This window comes from Anabas testudineus, chromosome 7, assembly GCF_900324465.2.
Source record: "Anabas testudineus chromosome 7, fAnaTes1.2, whole genome shotgun sequence".
Classification (NCBI taxonomy): Eukaryota; Metazoa; Chordata; class Actinopteri; order Anabantiformes; family Anabantidae; genus Anabas; species Anabas testudineus.
The window spans coordinates 1,904,894-1,922,795 of NC_046616.1; the positions used below are offsets into that span (position 1 = coordinate 1,904,894).

Consider the following 17,902-nt stretch of genomic DNA (forward strand, 5'->3'; position numbering starts at 1 on the left):
GTTACACAAAAAAAAGAGTAATAAATACAAACTGACTAAAGTATGAGATGAGAGTAATGTAACGTAAATCTGCAATATAACCTGTTGCATGTTTAATACTTTTCCTTTTTTATAGACAGTATTCAAGTTTATTTTGCTTGATTTGATTTTGTAATTTAAAAATCCATCAAATCCATGTTATAAACCCACTTTATGCAGCGGGTCCTCTGGATTTGAGACAGTGCATCCATCCCACTCTCTCACCCTCAACCAGCTGCTGGAGAACTTCTGTGAACCTAACTAAGCCCAGAACAGTGGTGGTCAGCACCATGTGCCGGCTCCGGATGCTGTGTCTGCAGCAGCAGAACCTCAACAACAAAGATTGGCACAGGATGTTTCTGATTGGTAAATATAGTAGTTTGAACTGGTTAGTTTATGTTCATCATCTGGATTTCTCTGTGTGTGCTACCAGGACTGAAGAAGCTTCTTGGATGAGTAGTGAAATGTTTCAACCGAACAAGAAGGAAGTCCAGTTTCCCTGACTCAACTTCCAGATAACTTCACCTCGATGGTTGAGGATCTTCTCCGACTTAATGTGCTGTGATGCGGGGCCGCTCATACCTGAGCTGGAACATCATATACGTTTTCTTCCTCGTCCTCTTTAGATCAGAGAGGAGCTCAGTGCATCGAGGGAGGTTCCCCAGCAAACTGAGTCTATTTGAGCTTAACTAAAACTGTTCCGTCACTTTTTCTTTCATTTCTATTTTGGTGTTTAACTCTTGGACTCTAGGTCTTGACCTTAACTACAAACCTGTCCAGACGTAAAACAATGACAAAAATATAAATAATAAATAAATATACTGCTGAGCGATGTCGCACGGTGAATTACAACTAAATAATTCATAAATGTGCACAGTCTTAGTCTTTGTGTGTTCTCTCAGTGTCCCGTGGGTCAGTTTGTGCCAACATTCACCATGAAGGGAGCATATGAGCACTGGGCAGCAGCAGCTCTGTGCTCCTATAGACACTTAACAAATGTAAATCCAAAATATTTTCACAGACACACAATCAATTAACAGCAGCCTCGGGGGGGTCACAGCAAAATGTCACATAGTGTAGGATAAAGATGTTTTACAGTAGGTTTTAACTGGGTAAACGTTATGAATGAGTTTAAAAGATACATCTTTAACTTTGTTAGTTATCAGGTAGTTAGTTAGTTAGTTAGTTAAAGTCTGGAACTTTCCCTTAGCAAATCATCCACAAAATGATTCCAGTATGAAACAGTGTTTGGTGTTTTGGTGAAGTCTCTTATGGACTTATTGTTTCTAAAGGTGCGTAAAGAAAAACTGATTTAGGAGGATGCACAGGAGTGGTGTTTAATAGAAAATATTATTCTTAGTGTTGTTGTTCGTATTAAAAATAGTTGCTTGTTCCATGTGGATGCTGTATTTTCCTTTTAACCTTGAATATAATATTTGAAGTGGAAAAGCCCACCGTATCATACCAGTTCATACAAACCGTTTTCCTGATGTGTTGTGGTTTATTTTTTCATTTTAAAGTAAAACAGCAGGACTCACTCTGCACCTACGGACCGATCGGTCAATCTTCGTATTTCCTGTTTTCTGAAACGCACCACGAGAGGCGTGGCGTGTTTATATCACGTGACAGGAAGTGCGTGTTGGAAGTTCAACGCTGTTAGGAAGTGAGTTTATTTACGACGCGGGGACACAACTTTGACGTCTTCACTTAAAACTGTCTCTCCTTCATTCTGGGGGCGTTCGCTGTGTTTTCTATGAAAACGTGTCCGCATGTTGTCGCCTATGAGTGCACTTTACCGCCAGCTGTCTGTTTTTGGCTGTGAGCGCGCAACCTTCACATGCTAGTTGTTTGCTAAGTGGCTAAGCTAACCTGGACCACAACCTCACCCTGTCCGTCACCAGAACCACGCTGAGTTTAGCTGTCGGCTGACGGTCACAGCTTCTCGGTCGGTGTGTTGGACTGTCGTAAACGCCTGCAGTCCCCAGCATGTGACGCTGACGGTGCCTGTGGCATTAACTGGTCCCGTCCTGAGTGGTTTTGACAGGACCACCTTCTGACAGCAGAGACATGGACTCGATGAGTCGATGAAGAGCGACAAGTGTCGTCTTAAGAGGTGAGTCGGTATCACTGCTGTGGTTGTTCCACTAACGCCGAGGTCAGGTCGTGTTATGGCGTTTCTCCTGGTCCCAGTTAAGTCTCTTAGAGTTACTGTCACTCTGCCAACGCAGGCTAATGGACGGCAGACTTGGATAAGACACTGACGGTGACTGAAGCTCTGTGAACTCATTATGTGTCTAAATTACTGGAGACAGCAGCTGCTGTCTGGTGTCTGCAGACAAATGGGTGCTAATACATTCTAAAATGCCTTCAGATATAAAGATCACCAAAGGTTCAACCCATCAAAATTATTATTTATTAGTCAGCTGCTCTTTATCCTAAACTGTTTATTAGTTTATCACCAGACTAACTTAAAACAATTTTTAAAGTCTTATTGAGCCAATGCAAAAACATACTTAAATGCATCATTTTACAATGAGTTTGGCAAAACAGGAGAGCAGAATTTATTTATACTGATAGGGAAATCAAATTAGCTTTATCCTGTTCCTCTGCATCATATCATAACTGTACCTTATCCTGTATTCAATGTCTCAGTTGTACTGCTTACTTAGTATTATCACGATCAGCACGTTCGTACTTCTAACCTTTACTTTTTGAGAAGAGGGTTACCAGATTTCCCTCTGGATGTTCTTGAATCTTGAAAATCTAATTTGGTCTAATGAAACTGCAATTACTAAACTGTTCTTTCTGAGCAGATGACAGATAATGTGTGTCCTGTCGTTATTAGACATTGAACCCCTCCAGTGAGGGCTACAGCCAGGAGGGTGCTCTTCTTCATCACTATTTCCTCTGACACCTTGGAGCAGCTGGAGCTCATCGTCCCTGAGACTTCAGGATGTTGGAAGGTCTTGTTGCCTGGGTGCTAAACACATACTTGGGAAAATATGTCAGCAACCTGAACACAGATCAGCTCTCTATCGCCCTTCTGAAAGGTAATTAGACATGTTTTAATTGTTCTGGTCACTTTAAATTACTGCTGATTATTATACAAAGCATGGTGCAGTGTTCTAGATGCTTATGTGTCTTGCCTTCCTCCTTTTCCTCTTGACCTGACTCGGAGGTTAAATAAATTATTAACGTGAACTTGATTTATGTTTTTATTGTTGTGTGTTTCCACTATTAGCAAATACACAACACTTTTTAAAAAGTCTAAACTGTATTAAGGCACACTGATTTGAATTTTAATGCTGCATATGAAGTGGCTTTTATGCTTGAGGCCACGGTTTTCACTGTAAGTCACACTATGAAAATGCTCTTCCTCTATCTGTACCAGTCTCACAGTGGTGCAGCTGTGTCAAACATGTGCGAGTAGAAACAACAATTGACATGTAGGACTAAATCAAAGGTGCATTGTTCTACAGTCTACTCCAAACAGTGGGTTCTGTGTCTCTAAAGTCATGCTGTAGTCTGTGTACTTTGATGTTTTGGGTCATTCTTCTGCTGATTAACCAGATTCTGCTGAGTTTTACCTGTGACATTATCACTACGATGCTTTGATAAATATATGTAGAAATTTGTTTTTCCGTCCATGATTACAAACTGTGTTTCTGATATTTACTCTCACTCATATAAATTTGTTGGACAAAGTAGTTGAAACTCAGTATAATACAGTAGAATTTAGCACTGTCCTGTACTATCCTCAACGTTCCAGCTGAAAAGCTTTACAACTAGAGCAAGATGCTTATTGAGGTGATAATAGTACCTAAGGATAGAAGTTTAGAGTTTTATTCTGCTTTCTTTATATGTTTCAGGTGAGAAAATGATTCATCTGCACATTTTCCTTAATAACCAGTGGACAATAAGCCAGTAGACTCATGTTACTATTATATTGCATTATTTGTACAATTATTTGCAAAATACTGGCACCATAACGTTTTCACCAAATCCTGCAGCTTTAACATAAAATTAACTAGTTCAGTTAATACTAATTTTAAACAGTGAATATTAGTTTTTTGTTGCCTCAGGGATGTTGTTTTACACTGCACTACTAGTAGCAGAAGTAGTGTGACTAACCTCTAATTATAACTAATTATTGGTCTAATTGAGGTTTATTGAAAAAGTGACACAGTGGAACCAGTCACAGCAGCTTAGTTCAGGCACATATTTAATCTTTGCTTGTGTAATGGTAGGAATTAAACACGGCTTTAATGTGTGTCAGGTCAAGTTAAAGTTGGCACCTTTGACAGAGGAAACATTTGTTTAAATGATCAGTGTGGCGTTCATGATGGGTCAAAACATAAAAACTGGGCTCCTATACGAATGCTCCCCCAGCTTTTAACACATATTAACTGTAAAGTACCATGTGTGTCCGTCTCCTATCATTCCTCAGGTGCTGTGGAGCTGGAGAATCTCCCTCTGAGGAAAGATGCCCTCCGAGAGTTTGACTTACCATTTGAAGTCAAAGCAGGTGAGAAGCGAGCCCCTGTTCCACTTCCTGTTCACGGTGGGTTTAATGGGGAGACTTGAAAAGGCCAGCAGAAAATCGTGGTCAGTTGTGTGTCGTCTGTTTTTAGTAACATAACCCAACCAGTTGTGTATTATTATATTATTATTATTATTATTATGACTCACCAGATCCCAGTCTCACTCCATCTTTAACCTTCTCCAGTAATTTCTTCCTGCTGTAGAGCTGCAGGTCGTAGCCGTCCGAGTCTCGGTCCAAGTAGCGTTTCCTCTTCAGCTGCTCATCAGCCACACACTATGGCTTCAGGGCGGCTTCTTGTTGTTGACATAGTACATTTGTTTTGTGTTTTGTTTTTTAACATAGCTAAAACTGTTCCGTATGTTGGAGAATATTTATGTGACATGTTGAATTTGTGCTTTAAAAATCTTCTTTCACATTAAGTCAGCAAATGAAAATGTTTTACAGGTCAGTTTATCCAAAAACCAAAAATCCTCCAAATGAGAAGATAAACAAACATTCAGAGAACTCTTGTGATGTGATGTGTGCTTTAATGTGATGACGGGGGAGATGACATTCTTCATCATGCATGCCTGCTTTCACTGTTGAAAAGAGATGAGTGTGAGGGCGCCTAGGAGGGAAAAATCAGGGAGTTTGATCTGCAAAAGAGAAATATGTCAGAAGCAGGAGGGAACCCTGACTTTTTCTGTTTTCCAGCATTTATCTGTAACATCTGTAGATCCAAAGATCCAAATCATCTTCAAATCAGCATTTTTGTTTGTTTGTATGCTGTCGCAAGCTGAAGCAAGATGGCAAATACTCAGACACCCTCACTTCTTGTGTCTTTATTGTGTCAGATTTATTCCAACAGTTGAAATTGCCTGTTTTTTAGTTACTTTTCTGAAAGAGTATGTAAGTCTTTCTGTATAAAACCGGAGGAGTGCTCCTTTTGTAGAGGCATTTAGGGCTCAGTTCATTCTTGAGAATGTAGCTGACTGACAACAGCTGGATATGTGGACAGATGATTAGCGTAAAATCGTTTATCTGTGTGTCACTTTGCATTTTATAAGCCACTGAAGCTCACTGTGCACGTATGAATGGGACAGTGTCCTCAGACAAGTCACCCTTCAAGTCGGATCTATAAACAGCCCTCAAGTAGGATGAGATCCACACTAGGGCAGGTTTGCAAAATTAGATCTGTGCAGGACACAGAGCAACATTACAGCACATGAGGAAATAAAAAGAAATATATAGTCTGAATATTAATTAATAATTAATTATTAGTGAACATTCAGAGTTTGATGTTAGTTATTAGTTGTTCCATTTATTATGAACTAAGAATCATATGTTTCCTCCACCAGGCTTCATTGGAAAGATTACTCTCCAGATCCCCTTCTATCGGCCTCACAGTGACCCATGGGTCATTTCCATGTCCCAGCTCAACCTGATCATCGGCCCCGCCCAACTGCAGGAGTATGATGCAGAAAAGGAGCAAGAGGAGGAGAGAGAGCGCAAACAACGCCTCCTTAAGGCCCTCGAGGACAAATTCAAAGTAGGTGGAGCCACACAGCTGACAAGCCTTTTATTTCTTAAAAAAAAAATTCCTGTCATCATCCTCATTTAATGAATTCCACTGCTGAGATCATGTCCTGCAGCTGTTATTCTCTGGTGTTTGATTGAATCATTTCGAATCTAAGACAAAGACAGAACTAGTTTCAGGTTCCTGTAACAGCAAGGTTTTAGATGTACATTTGATGTTAAGTTGATATTTAAAACTGGTAAATGTTTGCCTTCTCCAGAGTGAGTGTGAACAGAGAGGAGAGTCTTACTGGTACTCTGTCACTGCCTCCGTGGTCACCAGGATTGTGGAAAACATCGAGGTAAAACATCTGATGTTAAATCATAAATACTGCATGTATACTATCAGTCAGTTAAATCAATAATTACACTTTTTTTTTTTCTAACATTAACGGTAGATTAAGTATTCAAACTGCTCCATACACTTCACCACAGCTACAGTTAAATCAGTACTTCTGTAGAACAGTATAAACAGACCTTTTTATACTTCATGGATTTGTTCCTGTATTGTTGTATTAGCTGTGCCTCAACTTGCCTCATAAGTCCATAATATAAAGGAACAAAACCCTTAACAGTGTCAGTATGGGTTATCATCACAATAATTTACAGTACTTGGTAGGAGCTGGATGTTGTAACAGGTTTGTTTGCTGTAATCAGGAGTTTATGATACATTAGAGGTTTACACAACATACAGGTTTAACACGCACACACAGTCTAAAGAAGAATATCTAAGTAAATAAACCGTGGATTTCTAATTCTCTTCAAAGTCATTACATAGTTCGTGGAGTTTGACCCTTTTTTTAACATATGCAGTTAAAGATCCAAGGTGTACACCTCAGATTTGAGGATGACGTCTCCAACCCAGAGAAACCATTTTCCTTTGGCATCTGCATCAACAGAGTGTCAGCACAGAACCCCTCCAAAGAGTCGGTAAGTTTTTAGGATTGACTTTTGAGTAACGTTGCACAACACTTTATTCTGTATTAGCTTTGTGAGGGATTAGGATAATTTAAATATAAATGTACGTAGCATAACTTATTTTGTGGTTGTAAAATAATGCATACAGTGGATTAACGATCCACAAGTGCATTATATTCCCCAAAAGGAATGTGTCGTGTAATTATGATTATTGACTGCCTGTGTTACGACAAGTCTTTGCATTCATGATCAACAGGAATTTTCTGTCTTTACAGATCCAGAAGCTCCTCCGACAAAAGCAGCTGGAGATTGAGAACTTCTGCGTCTACTGGGACACAGAGTGTGAAATGCTGGGAAAGCTGCCTGCAAATCAGATTCAGGTCAGGAATGTGGAGGCCTTCAACAGTTAGGATCCAGCTCCCAGGACACATACTTTAGAGCTTAGTTCTGCACTAAACCCTAATCCTGAGTTTTGTCATGTCATTATTTATTTATTTAGACGAGGTTTATTGTAAATGATACCAAACCAGTCAAAGACCAGGGCAGATATTCCTACTTGCTGAGGCACATAACACAAGTTGAATGTCAGGATATTTCAATGCTTAACTTTAATTGTTTTATTAACAAGTGACACATGAATTATGAGACACACAATACAAGCCACTTGGTGGAGCACATTACATCAAATAAGACGTTTAGGGTCTGATTCTCTTTAATGCAAAATTTAAATTCATGTAATTGGTTATTTTTTTCTAACTGTACAGGAGGCGATGACCCAGTGTATGCAGAGCCGTGAGCATCAGTACATCTTTGAGCCAGTGTATGCATCTGTGCTGCTCAGAAGAAATGCCTCCAAGGAGCCTCTGAGGTCCCGACATATGCCGAGGATTGAAGGCCAGGTTCAACTGGAACCCATGTCCTTACGTCTGTCACAGGTGTGATGAACACCTGATGTCCTTACACCTTTTCCACTTATTAATAAGAGTTTTACAAAATGCATACTGTACATTTCTTCAGCTGAGATGTGAGTGAGATATAACAGCATGGAAATTTGATTCCTTCACGTTGAAGCACTTTTGATTCCTTTTCATACCAGTTTTTGCAGACACACAACAGACGTCCAAATCACTTCTTCGTACAACTTCTGCTATAATTACTGTACTGTCTCATAGCCTAATAAATGTTGACTCCTTAATTTGTGTAACAGGAAAGTTCAGACAGAGTGGTGATGCTGTTTGTTTGTTGCCCATTAGGTCCAGTACCAGCAGATCATGGCGTTCCTTAAAGAACTGGACCGGAGGGAGAGAGAAATGCTTTATCGGAAGTGGAGACCCAAAGTCCCCATTTTTGGGAAGTAAGTTCACACGAAAACACTGAGGCTTCACATTGTGGCAAAAAAAAGTCTGTTGACTTTAAGAAGAAACTGATTCAGACTCTTAAAATGTGAACTGTCCAACTTAAATCACTCAGTCAGATTTCAGTCTAGTGTGTGTTTATCTCTTCCTGCAGCGCTCAGCAATGGTGGATGTTTGCCATCCAAGCCAACCTGAGTGACATCAAGGAGCAGCAGCGGAGAGGCAGCTGGGAGTTTGCTCTGCACCGGGCACGAGACGCCCAAACCTACACCAGCCTGTACTTCCGAAAGCTTAAAGCTGTTCCGCTGACTCCACAGGAAGAGGTACTACAGTGGAACTCGTTTACGATTCGTCAATGTAATCAGCATATCCTATAAAATTCAAACAGCCCACTTAGTACATACACCTACAAGCAGTTAGAGTCAACAGTTAATCTAACCTGCATGTTTTTTAGGAGGAAACCTTTGGTATTTTGGGATGATGACTTTCAAACATGTTAAGAATTACACACGACTGAACCTATGTTTGATATGTTGATATCTTCATCACACAGAGTGAGTTGGAGCGGGTGGAGGAGGAGCAGATGTTGGAGGAGCTGCAGAGTCTCAGAGAAATTGTCCACGACTGGTTTCGAAAGCAGGAAGAAATCGCAGAGGTAAACTCAGATGGTTTACACAGGGGTTCAGTTACCTGTAAAATGTAAATAGCAAAACAAACAGTAAATAGTCTTTGTGGATTTTGTGTGCTCTTAACTACACTCTGCTTTCAGCTGGTTGTGAATTCACAAATGACACAAAGCTGATTTCTCACAGATAATGATTAAACTTCCGTTCTGTTATTTCTTCACAGAACGTGCGAGAGCCCAGCACTGACCCTCAGCCCTGTTCCCCTACCACAACCATCCCTAAGAGTGGGAGCGGGATGATCCAGTACCTGCAGTCTTGGTTCCCTGGCTGGGGGGGCTGGCATGTAGAGTCCCAAGACCCAGACAGGCCTGAAGAGCTTCTGCCAAGTCCATCCTCCTGGGATATTCTAGGTGAGAGACTTACTCCTGTCTGCTGCAGAGAAGGGGAAGTTTCTACCAGGTGGTCAGTTTAATTTGAGTGACCTGCAGTATTTTGACAAAAGAGATATTTGAACTCATTGGTGGATTAAGTCTAAACACTTGTTTTTTAGTATTTAATATTCTTTTTGTGATATTCACACATTCTGTTTGCTGGCCGTGATTATTTAATGCTTCTCCAGCAGAGACAGACGACTTGTTTGACCCAATGGAGGACTCTCAAACACTGAACACGTTCACCAAGCGAGACCACCTGTTTGCTCGGCTGGAGTTCTTACTGGAGAAGGGTGCGGTCACGCTCTTCCACCAGGACAGGACGGGGGACGCACTGACTGAGAGTGGGGTCATCCAGTTGGAATTCTCAGGTACACTTGGATGAATGGGAACAAATTTCAGGGGTTTTTGTGAGATGAGTGGAGCAGGACATTTTTAACGCAGAGACAATTTGTTAACAGTGGGTGATATGGATATTAAGATTTATTGTCGTACAGTACAGGTATCTTTATATCACCATACTGATAAATATGATATAGTTTGTTGTGAAATTAGGAAAATTAGATGGCAGTGACTACTTAAAAAATAAAGTTCCTAATTGCAGGCCAAAAGATTTATGCAGGGGTTAACTACCCTGTATTGTTGGAGACAAATGACTAATTGAAAATGTATAATCCACTAATTTAAAGATGTTTTTCCCTATAGACAGACACAGCTCCTATAATAGAGCTTGTGCACTGATTTCCACAGGTGTGAAGGTGATTGTGGAGTCTCTCCCTCGCTCTGAGTCCTCCCTGCTATCTGTGAAGCTCGGTGGTTTGTTCCTGAGAGACTTGACCACTCAGGGCACCATCTTCCCTGTCTTGGTATCTCCCAAAACAGTAAGCAGTGCTGTAAATAATATGCGGAGGCGAGTTCGTAATGTGAAGGGATTAATTTTAAGTTTTATATAACCCAGGTTTTTTGTCACTTGTTTCAGGACAAAGTTGTTTTTACCACCAGTCAGCCAACCGGCCAGTCCAGCAATACCTCAGGTAAGATTCTTGAGTTCTGTGTTAGGAATTTATTTAATATTATTTCTCTTTATTAGCAATATTAAAGCATTTTTGAATCACTTTGTGACTTTGCTATACTACCTATGTAATAAATAAGCTAAATAACATTTCCAGGCAAATGACAAAATGTATGAATGTACGTAGTATGATTATAAAGTATGATTACTTTGTTTAAGCTGTTAAAAGTGTAGTAGCCCGGTTCTACTTAGGGACATTATATAGCTAATTAAAAAAAAACATTTTATTAATTAATTTATTTAAAAAATACCTGGGAATTTGTGAAAATATCACATTTGAACACAGTCAAAGAAATGGTGCCGGCTTTTGGTTCCTGAGTAGTTTAGCTGAAATCAGGGCAAAAACACAGAGCATGCATTGTGCTGTCTGCTTTTTACCAGTCCTGTTTCTGATATAGTTAGATTCACCATATTTTATTCTAATATGAAGAAGGATACTCACTTTTACACACAACAAATAAGGCTGTTAATTGGGATCCAGCATTTGCATGTTATGTGGTTGTCAGCGCCCAACACCACTAGGGCCTACTAAATGTTGTTGTGCAGCATGAAAAATGGGAATCATTTGTTTGGCAGTATAAATCGGTATGTAGTGTGGTCCTTTTTTCAGCTTTCAGCAAGATGTTTGTCTCTTAATAGATTTATATATATTTTTTCTATTGTCAGGATGTAATACTGAGTGCTTGTCATCACCAGTGTTTGAGATGATTTATGAGCGTAACCCTGCAAGGTGCAAGTTTGAAAGACGATTGGAAGTTAACACTAGTCCACTAAACATCATCTACAACCCGCAAGCAATAAAAAAGGTGACAGAGTTCTTCTATAAAGGAAGAGTTCACACCTCAGGTAAGTAAATATTTTACCCTTCTTTGGTGTACTTTTATATACAGTATATGTTTAATTGTTTGGATTAAAAAGTTGTTCAAGAGATCTGTGTCGGTGGCATTGTTGAAAATCAAATAATCGAATAAAAGGAACAAAACGTTCAAGTAATTAAGAAAGTAAGTGATTAAGGAGTAATAGTGCACATACAGCAAACTGATCAAACAAACCATAAAATTGCAGTAGAGCCATGAAATGATCATCCTCTGAGTTAAGACTTTGGTTAATTGTATAATTTTTTACCTGTTTCTCTTATCCTAAGGTTTTGGCTATCAATCAGAGCTGGAGCTGAGAGTGGCAGAGGCTGCCAGGAGACAGTACAACAAGCTGAAGATGCAGACCAAGGCAGAGATTCGACAAACCATTGATCAACTGCTTGTTGGGGAGTTTATTGTAAGAGCGAGTCACTGGATGAGGACATGAAGTAATTGTCCATTTGATACTTTATAAATGCCACCAATGTGTTTTCTTTGCAGGAGAACAGTAAGCGTTGGACTATGAAATTAGACATCTGTGCACCACAGGTGATTTTTCCTGATGACTTCCAGTCAGGGGACCCGATGCTAGTTGTCGTTGACTTAGGCAGGATTCTCCTCACAAACTCTGAAGGTAAAACAGTAACCCGTTTTTACCAAAAATAAAAAGTTTAGATATATACCTACTGCTACTATAAACCTATAGTTATTTTATTTATTTATTTTTTAAGATGAGACTAAGGCCAGTTCAAAAGATATGCAGCCTGAAAGGGATGACATGAGCGATGATGAGTACCAGACACCACTGGCCACACCACCAGAGTCTCCACCGCCTGAGTTAGAGCTGCCTGTGAAAACACAAGTCAAAGGCCCTGAACTGCTCAGCCTCCCTTCACCTGAAAATACTCAGGCCTTTAGCAGAAAACTTTATGAAAAATACTCCTTGTCCTTTAAGGATCTGCAAATAATGGTTGGTCGCTATAAGGACAATTGGAAACATCTTCAAGAGAGTGAAGTGGGCCCTACTCATGTAGTGGAGAAGTTCAATGTGTTACTGCAGCTTGAGCAGAGACTACGCTACACATCAGACCCCCAGCTTCCTGGGGCTGTTCTGTCAGGAACCCTACCAGATCTCAAAGTTCATATTAACCTTGAGAAGATGACTGCCCTTAGGAGTTGTCTGGCTAGACTAAGCAGTCCATCTGTGACTGAAGGGGACAGAAGCCAAGAGAGAGGTCCCAATATACGGTCTCCGGACCCTCTTCCCCTCCGACATGAGAAGATCTTTCAGCGAGAGGACAGCTCATGGAAATTGCAGGATTCAGCCAAGAACCTGACCCATAGTGTAATGACTTTAGAGCAGCACACACGGGAAGTCCTGGTGGAATCTCGTCTACTGTTGGCTGAATTCAACATTAATTACATGCAGCTTGGTGTAGAGAGTGATGGCCGCTACATATCGGTTCTCAAGGTATTTGGCACAAATGCTCATTTTGTTAAGCGGCCTTATGATGCTGAAGTCTCTCTGACTGTCCATGGTCTTCTGCTGGTAGACACCTTACAGACCTATGGTTCAGACTTTGACCTCCTTGTGGCTTCTCATAAGCATCTCAGTTTTGACATACCAACAGGAAGCATCCGAGAGAGCCAACCTTCGTCCCCTGTATCGTCACCTGATGGCAGGTCTCCCGAACATCAGGGCCACAATACTGAATCATCCTTTGGTTTGTCTATGGATAGAGTCTCCCCCAGTTCCTTTCTGAAAGATCAGGAGGCTCTAATTAAACTAGAGTACCAGTTTGTGAGTTCAGACTGCCCCTCCATGAACTTGGACAGCTCTCTTCAAGTGACAAGCATGCAGGTCAATAACCTGGACATCATTCTCAACCCTGAGACAATGGTGGAGCTGCTCAAGTTTCTCCAGAAGTCCTTTCCCAAAGAAGAAAACACCTGGGCATCATCAACACAACATACAGCACAGTCTTCCAGTGGGCAGGAAGAGGGGACATATCAGGCCACCTATGACCAGAACAAAGAGCTGACTGTGGAGATCCATCGTCTCAACCTGCTCCTCCTTCGGACCGTGTCCACTGGAACTGTTCTGGTTGCTGAGAAGAAGGGGTTGAAGATTGCCACTGCCAGCATAAGTGGCACTAAGGTCAATGTGTCAATGGGCAGTCGCTTGGACATCAATGGTTCACTAGGATCCATGCAGTTGGTGGACCTGACCCAAGAGGGAGGCCGAAGCCAGTTTGTGGTGAGCATTGGCAATGTTGAAGACAGCTCCTCAACTCTTGGTGGGATAACATTGCTTCCTGACACAGGTGGTTCTGCCTCAGAAGCTTTAAACTTTAGCCTTGTGGAGAAAACCCAAGGGGAGTGCTCCTTGAAACTTAAAATGGCATCTTTGCACTATAACCATTCAGCAAAGTTTCTGAAGGAGCTAAGTCTATCTGCCAATGAGGTAGAAGACAATTTTCGCTCAATGTTGAAAAGTGCAGCCACCAAAGTTTCAACAGTTTTAGTCACAAAAACAGCAGAGTACAGCGGTATGGTTTCGCTGTTTGAGACTCCTTCACGAAGAAGTCGAACTCAGAGTCATAGCTGGGCTTACTCTTTTGAAGATGAGGAAGATGTTAACACGGAGGAACCTGAATCCACCTTAGACACTTTCTTAGTCAAACTGACTCTTAATATCAGCATTGAATCACCAGTTGTGTCTATTCCACGTAAACATGGACACCCTGAGCTATTGGTTGGTCACCTGGGAAGCATAACAATCCAGAATTTTGTTACCGGGCAGGACTCTGAAGAAGAGAAGTTGCAGGTGTTGGTCAAGGATATTCGGCTGTATTCACTCAACATGAGTCATTTGATTTTTAAGAGGCCATTCAAGGGGGAAAACACTGGCTCCATGTCACCATCCCGCAATGGGAGCATCAGTCAGGATGAACCACAGTTCACACGTCACGATTTCTTTGAGTTCCTCAGTCGGGGAAAAGGTGAGAACGTTTAAATGTTAAGTTGTGGTCTAACTTGTAGATTCTGTTTACATGGTAAAGCTAGGTTTCACATTTTGTAACTTCACATTGTTAATTATTTTTTCAGCCTTCCATATACTTAAAGACACCACTATACAGTTCACCTTGGAGAAAGTTCCCATTGACGAAGACTCTCAATTTACTCTCCTAACCACAGAGGACCCTCTCAAGAGCACAGGATTGCTCAGAATTGAAGGCAAATTTGTCAACCCTGTTCAGGTACACACAATATCTATTCTGTAAAGTCTCAAATATAAAGTCTTTAAGTAATGGTCATATAATTTGTATAATATGACTATGTTATAAAACAGAAGACCAGAAGGTTTTCTTCTGGTTTGTGAAGTGTTGAGTTGCTTATGATTAATAAAAAACACGTACAACTGGAAACTATTTGAATATCCATCCAAGCTAAAAACAGAAGCCTATTTTGGTTTATTAGACCTCATCTCACCTCTCTATGGATTCATATTTTCATTCTCAAATGTGTTATGTGGGTTATCAAATGCTTACTAATCCTATCGACATGTGATGCTCTGGTGATAGGTGTTCCTGTGCAAGCCTGTGTATGAACAAGTGCTCCAGACGCTGGACAATTTATCCCTGATTGAGGACCATCGAGTCACACCAAGTCAACCGCCCACACCCCCTCCGCCAACCCCTTCTTCTGCCAGACCTCACCGCTTTCCTGACCCCCAAGGAGGGCTGTTTGCAAGAGATCCTCCTCATATCACCTTTTCCCAAGCATCGCTTTCCTCTCCTTTACCTCTGCAGGCCAAACCTGGTCTTCACTCCCCTTCATTCACTCAACTAAAAGTCACTTTGCATGTGGCAGAATTACAGGTCCAGCTTAGTGCTGATCTTACTCAGGGCTCCCAGGGCTTGGTTAGCCTGCGCTTCCAAGATCTGGAGGGAGACTTTACCAAAGACCACCCTAACTTACTGGCAGTCCAGCTGGTTCTGCGCTCGCTGCTAATGGAGGACCTCCTTGAGCAGAACCCTGAGTCTAAGTACAAAAATTTAATGGTATCCCGTGGAGCTCCCAAGCCCTCCACCTTCACTCCAAAGGAGTACCTTTCCCAAAGTTGTCCGTCAGCATCCAACGCCCTGTGCCCAGACATGCCTCGCTCACTGCCTGCCCACATGGAGGAGGCCCAAAACGTATTTCAGCTCTACCAGAGGCACCCTAGCACCCCAGCATCTAGCAGCCGCAAATCCAAGAGAGACCCGAACTGTCCCAGCACCCCACCTCCCTCTCCAAGCCATCATACACCCACTCCCGAGCCACCCCCAAACTTTGATGACTCATTAGTTCATATCAATGTGCTGCTGGTTGATCAGAACCACCCAGAGTTCAAAACACGGTATGGCAGTGTGGCACGAAGCGTGGATGTTGACTTTAACTGCCTGGATGTTTTGATCACGCTACAGACCTGGGTGGTTATCTTGGACTTCTTTGGTATTGGCTCCACAGCCAATAATCATGCAGTGAAGGTCCCCCCAGTGTCACCTCAACCTGTACCAGGAAACCCTCTGGATGAGCCGGAGGAGGAGGAGGAGACAACAGAACCCGTCAATACGAAAGTGGACCTAAAGGTTAGAATGCTTGTTAGAATGGCTGGGATGTCCAAATGATATTGGTTGGTAGGCTGCGTTCATGGTAAGAAATTTATGGCTTTTGATTTGAGCAGGTTTGAGTTTGTTTTTCGAGCTGTAAGACTGAGTTCAGTAAATGAATGCTTCATGATTTGACCTTTCAATGTTTTCTTTTTTAGGTTCATTCTTTGACTCTTGTACTGAACAAGAAAGTAAATGAACTTGCCAGAGCGAGCGTGTCTAAATTATCTGCTCATCTGGAAATGTTGGGTATGTATGAATTTGTTCTCCCAAACCCTCCACACAACAAATGTTACTGCTGCTTGCTGGATTTCTCTATACCATACACAAATCATCTAATGTTATCACATTATGACATTTCAGACGGTGACCTGGCATTACAAGGAAGTTTAGGAAGTTTGTCCCTGAGTGACTTGACCCCACATGGTCATCTTTACCGAGAGCGCTTCACCACTCGAGGAGGAGAGGCTCTTATTTTCAACATCCATAAGTAAATAGCACTGACGTTCAACGGAAAATTTATTTTCACAGTCCTGAATAACTTGAAGAATTGTTTTTAATCACCTCTGTGTTCTGGTCCATTTAGATACAGCCAGCCTGATCCCTACCTGGAGCGGGAATGTGACATCAAGGTGTCTTTGCAGATGGCCTCAGTGCAGTATGTCCACACCCAGCGCTTCCAGGCTGAGGTGGTGGCTTTCATCCAACACTTCACCCAGCTGCAGGATGTCCTTGGCAGGCAGAGGGCTGCAATGGAGGGTCAAACTGTAAGTACTTTTATCTCTCTACACCATTGTAAACATTTAAGTGACATTTATTTCATTGGATCCCGTTAGCCACTGCAAAGATACTACTGCTACTCTTTCTGGTTTGCATTATGAAAATGCTTAATTGACATAGCGCATACAGTTTTGCATAGGAAGTATTGTCATCCTGTCCTTTTCTACAGGTGCGGGATCAACCTCAGCGAGCATCCAGGATTCTGCTGGATATTGAGGCCGGCGCCCCAGTTATTCTCATTCCAGAGAGTTCGCAGTCACCAAGAGTGATTGTGGCCAATCTCGGTCAGCTGAGGGTACAGAACTGTTTCCTACCAGCTGGGGCTCATGGAACCATTTCCCTTCGAGACAAGGTAGAGAAACTCACCATGGCACATGCCTTTTTCCCTTCTCTGGTGAGTTGCCAGTTCATCCACTCATGCACTGCTCCCTTATCGTCGGTTCTCTTTCTCTGTTTTTGACTAACTTTACTGTATTCATTTGTGCATTTAATGGTATTACCCAAGTTAAAAATGCAGGATTACCTCATGGTGGCCTGACTCCCTGAACAAGCAGTGAAAATGTTTATTTTTTATCATCATTTTAGTATGGTATTATTTTAATCTTATTTAAAATGCCCAATGAATACAGCATTTCCTCATGATTTACCGAAGATAGTAAAGTATGCTTCTATAACTAAATCTACTAAACTAAACTAAATCCACGTCTCTCTTTACCTTTGATTGTGGTGTTTCATTTGTTCAGATTAATTTTTTAGAAAAAACTTTAAAGATCAACCTTTTCAGCGGTCTGTTCTATCAGATGAAAAGTGTCAGGCTAAGTCAAGAGTCCTGTTATTCAAATGTGACCAACTCGGGCTTTAACAACATCATGTTACCCTGCGAAAACAAACCTCTTCATCTGTTATTTAAAATGGCAAAAATCATTGTAATTTTAGCTACCTAAAATAACCTTTTAGTTCCCAGCCAGCAAATTAAATCCTCCAATCACAGTTAAAGATTGGTGTTGCATTAAAAGAAGCAAGGGACAACACATTGTCACTGGAGAGGAACAGTAGTTAGTTAAAAGCCAGAATCTTAATTTAAAACCTGCAC

At 41.4% G+C, this 17,902-nt stretch overlaps 1 protein-coding gene across 5 annotated transcripts in view; it reads left to right on the forward strand.

Annotated features, from left to right (window-relative positions):
• The first annotated feature begins 1,665 nt into the window (after positions 1–1,665).
• vps13d (vacuolar protein sorting 13 homolog D) overlaps positions 1,666–17,902 on the forward strand; it is a 41,318-nt gene continuing 25,081 nt past the window's right edge. For 3 of the 5 annotated variants that reach the window (XM_026368153.1, XM_026368148.1, XM_026368149.1), the window contains exons 1-25: positions 1,666–2,131; positions 2,864–3,068; positions 4,466–4,543; positions 5,899–6,089; positions 6,337–6,417; positions 6,929–7,045; positions 7,309–7,413; positions 7,798–7,968; positions 8,287–8,387; positions 8,543–8,711; positions 8,942–9,043; positions 9,238–9,424; positions 9,634–9,816; positions 10,196–10,326; positions 10,425–10,479; positions 11,184–11,363; positions 11,662–11,792; positions 11,876–12,008; positions 12,106–14,376; positions 14,483–14,634; positions 14,959–16,008; positions 16,188–16,278; positions 16,393–16,519; positions 16,616–16,796; positions 16,979–17,161. In XM_026368153.1, coding sequence (XP_026223938.1) covers positions 2,972–3,068; positions 4,466–4,543; positions 5,899–6,089; positions 6,337–6,417; positions 6,929–7,045; positions 7,309–7,413; positions 7,798–7,968; positions 8,287–8,387; positions 8,543–8,711; positions 8,942–9,043; positions 9,238–9,424; positions 9,634–9,816; positions 10,196–10,326; positions 10,425–10,479; positions 11,184–11,363; positions 11,662–11,792; positions 11,876–12,008; positions 12,106–14,376; positions 14,483–14,634; positions 14,959–16,008; positions 16,188–16,278; positions 16,393–16,519; positions 16,616–16,796; positions 16,979–17,161 — 6,267 coding nt within the window. In that variant the 5' untranslated portion in view covers positions 1,666–2,131; positions 2,864–2,971. The remainder of the gene's footprint in view (positions 2,132–2,863; positions 3,069–4,465; positions 4,544–5,898; positions 6,090–6,336; positions 6,418–6,928; positions 7,046–7,308; positions 7,414–7,797; positions 7,969–8,286; positions 8,388–8,542; positions 8,712–8,941; positions 9,044–9,237; positions 9,425–9,633; positions 9,817–10,195; positions 10,327–10,424; positions 10,480–11,183; positions 11,364–11,661; positions 11,793–11,875; positions 12,009–12,105; positions 14,377–14,482; positions 14,635–14,958; positions 16,009–16,187; positions 16,279–16,392; positions 16,520–16,615; positions 16,797–16,978; positions 17,162–17,902) is intronic. The other 2 variants (XM_026368151.1, XM_026368150.1) reach the window with 2 other exon arrangements.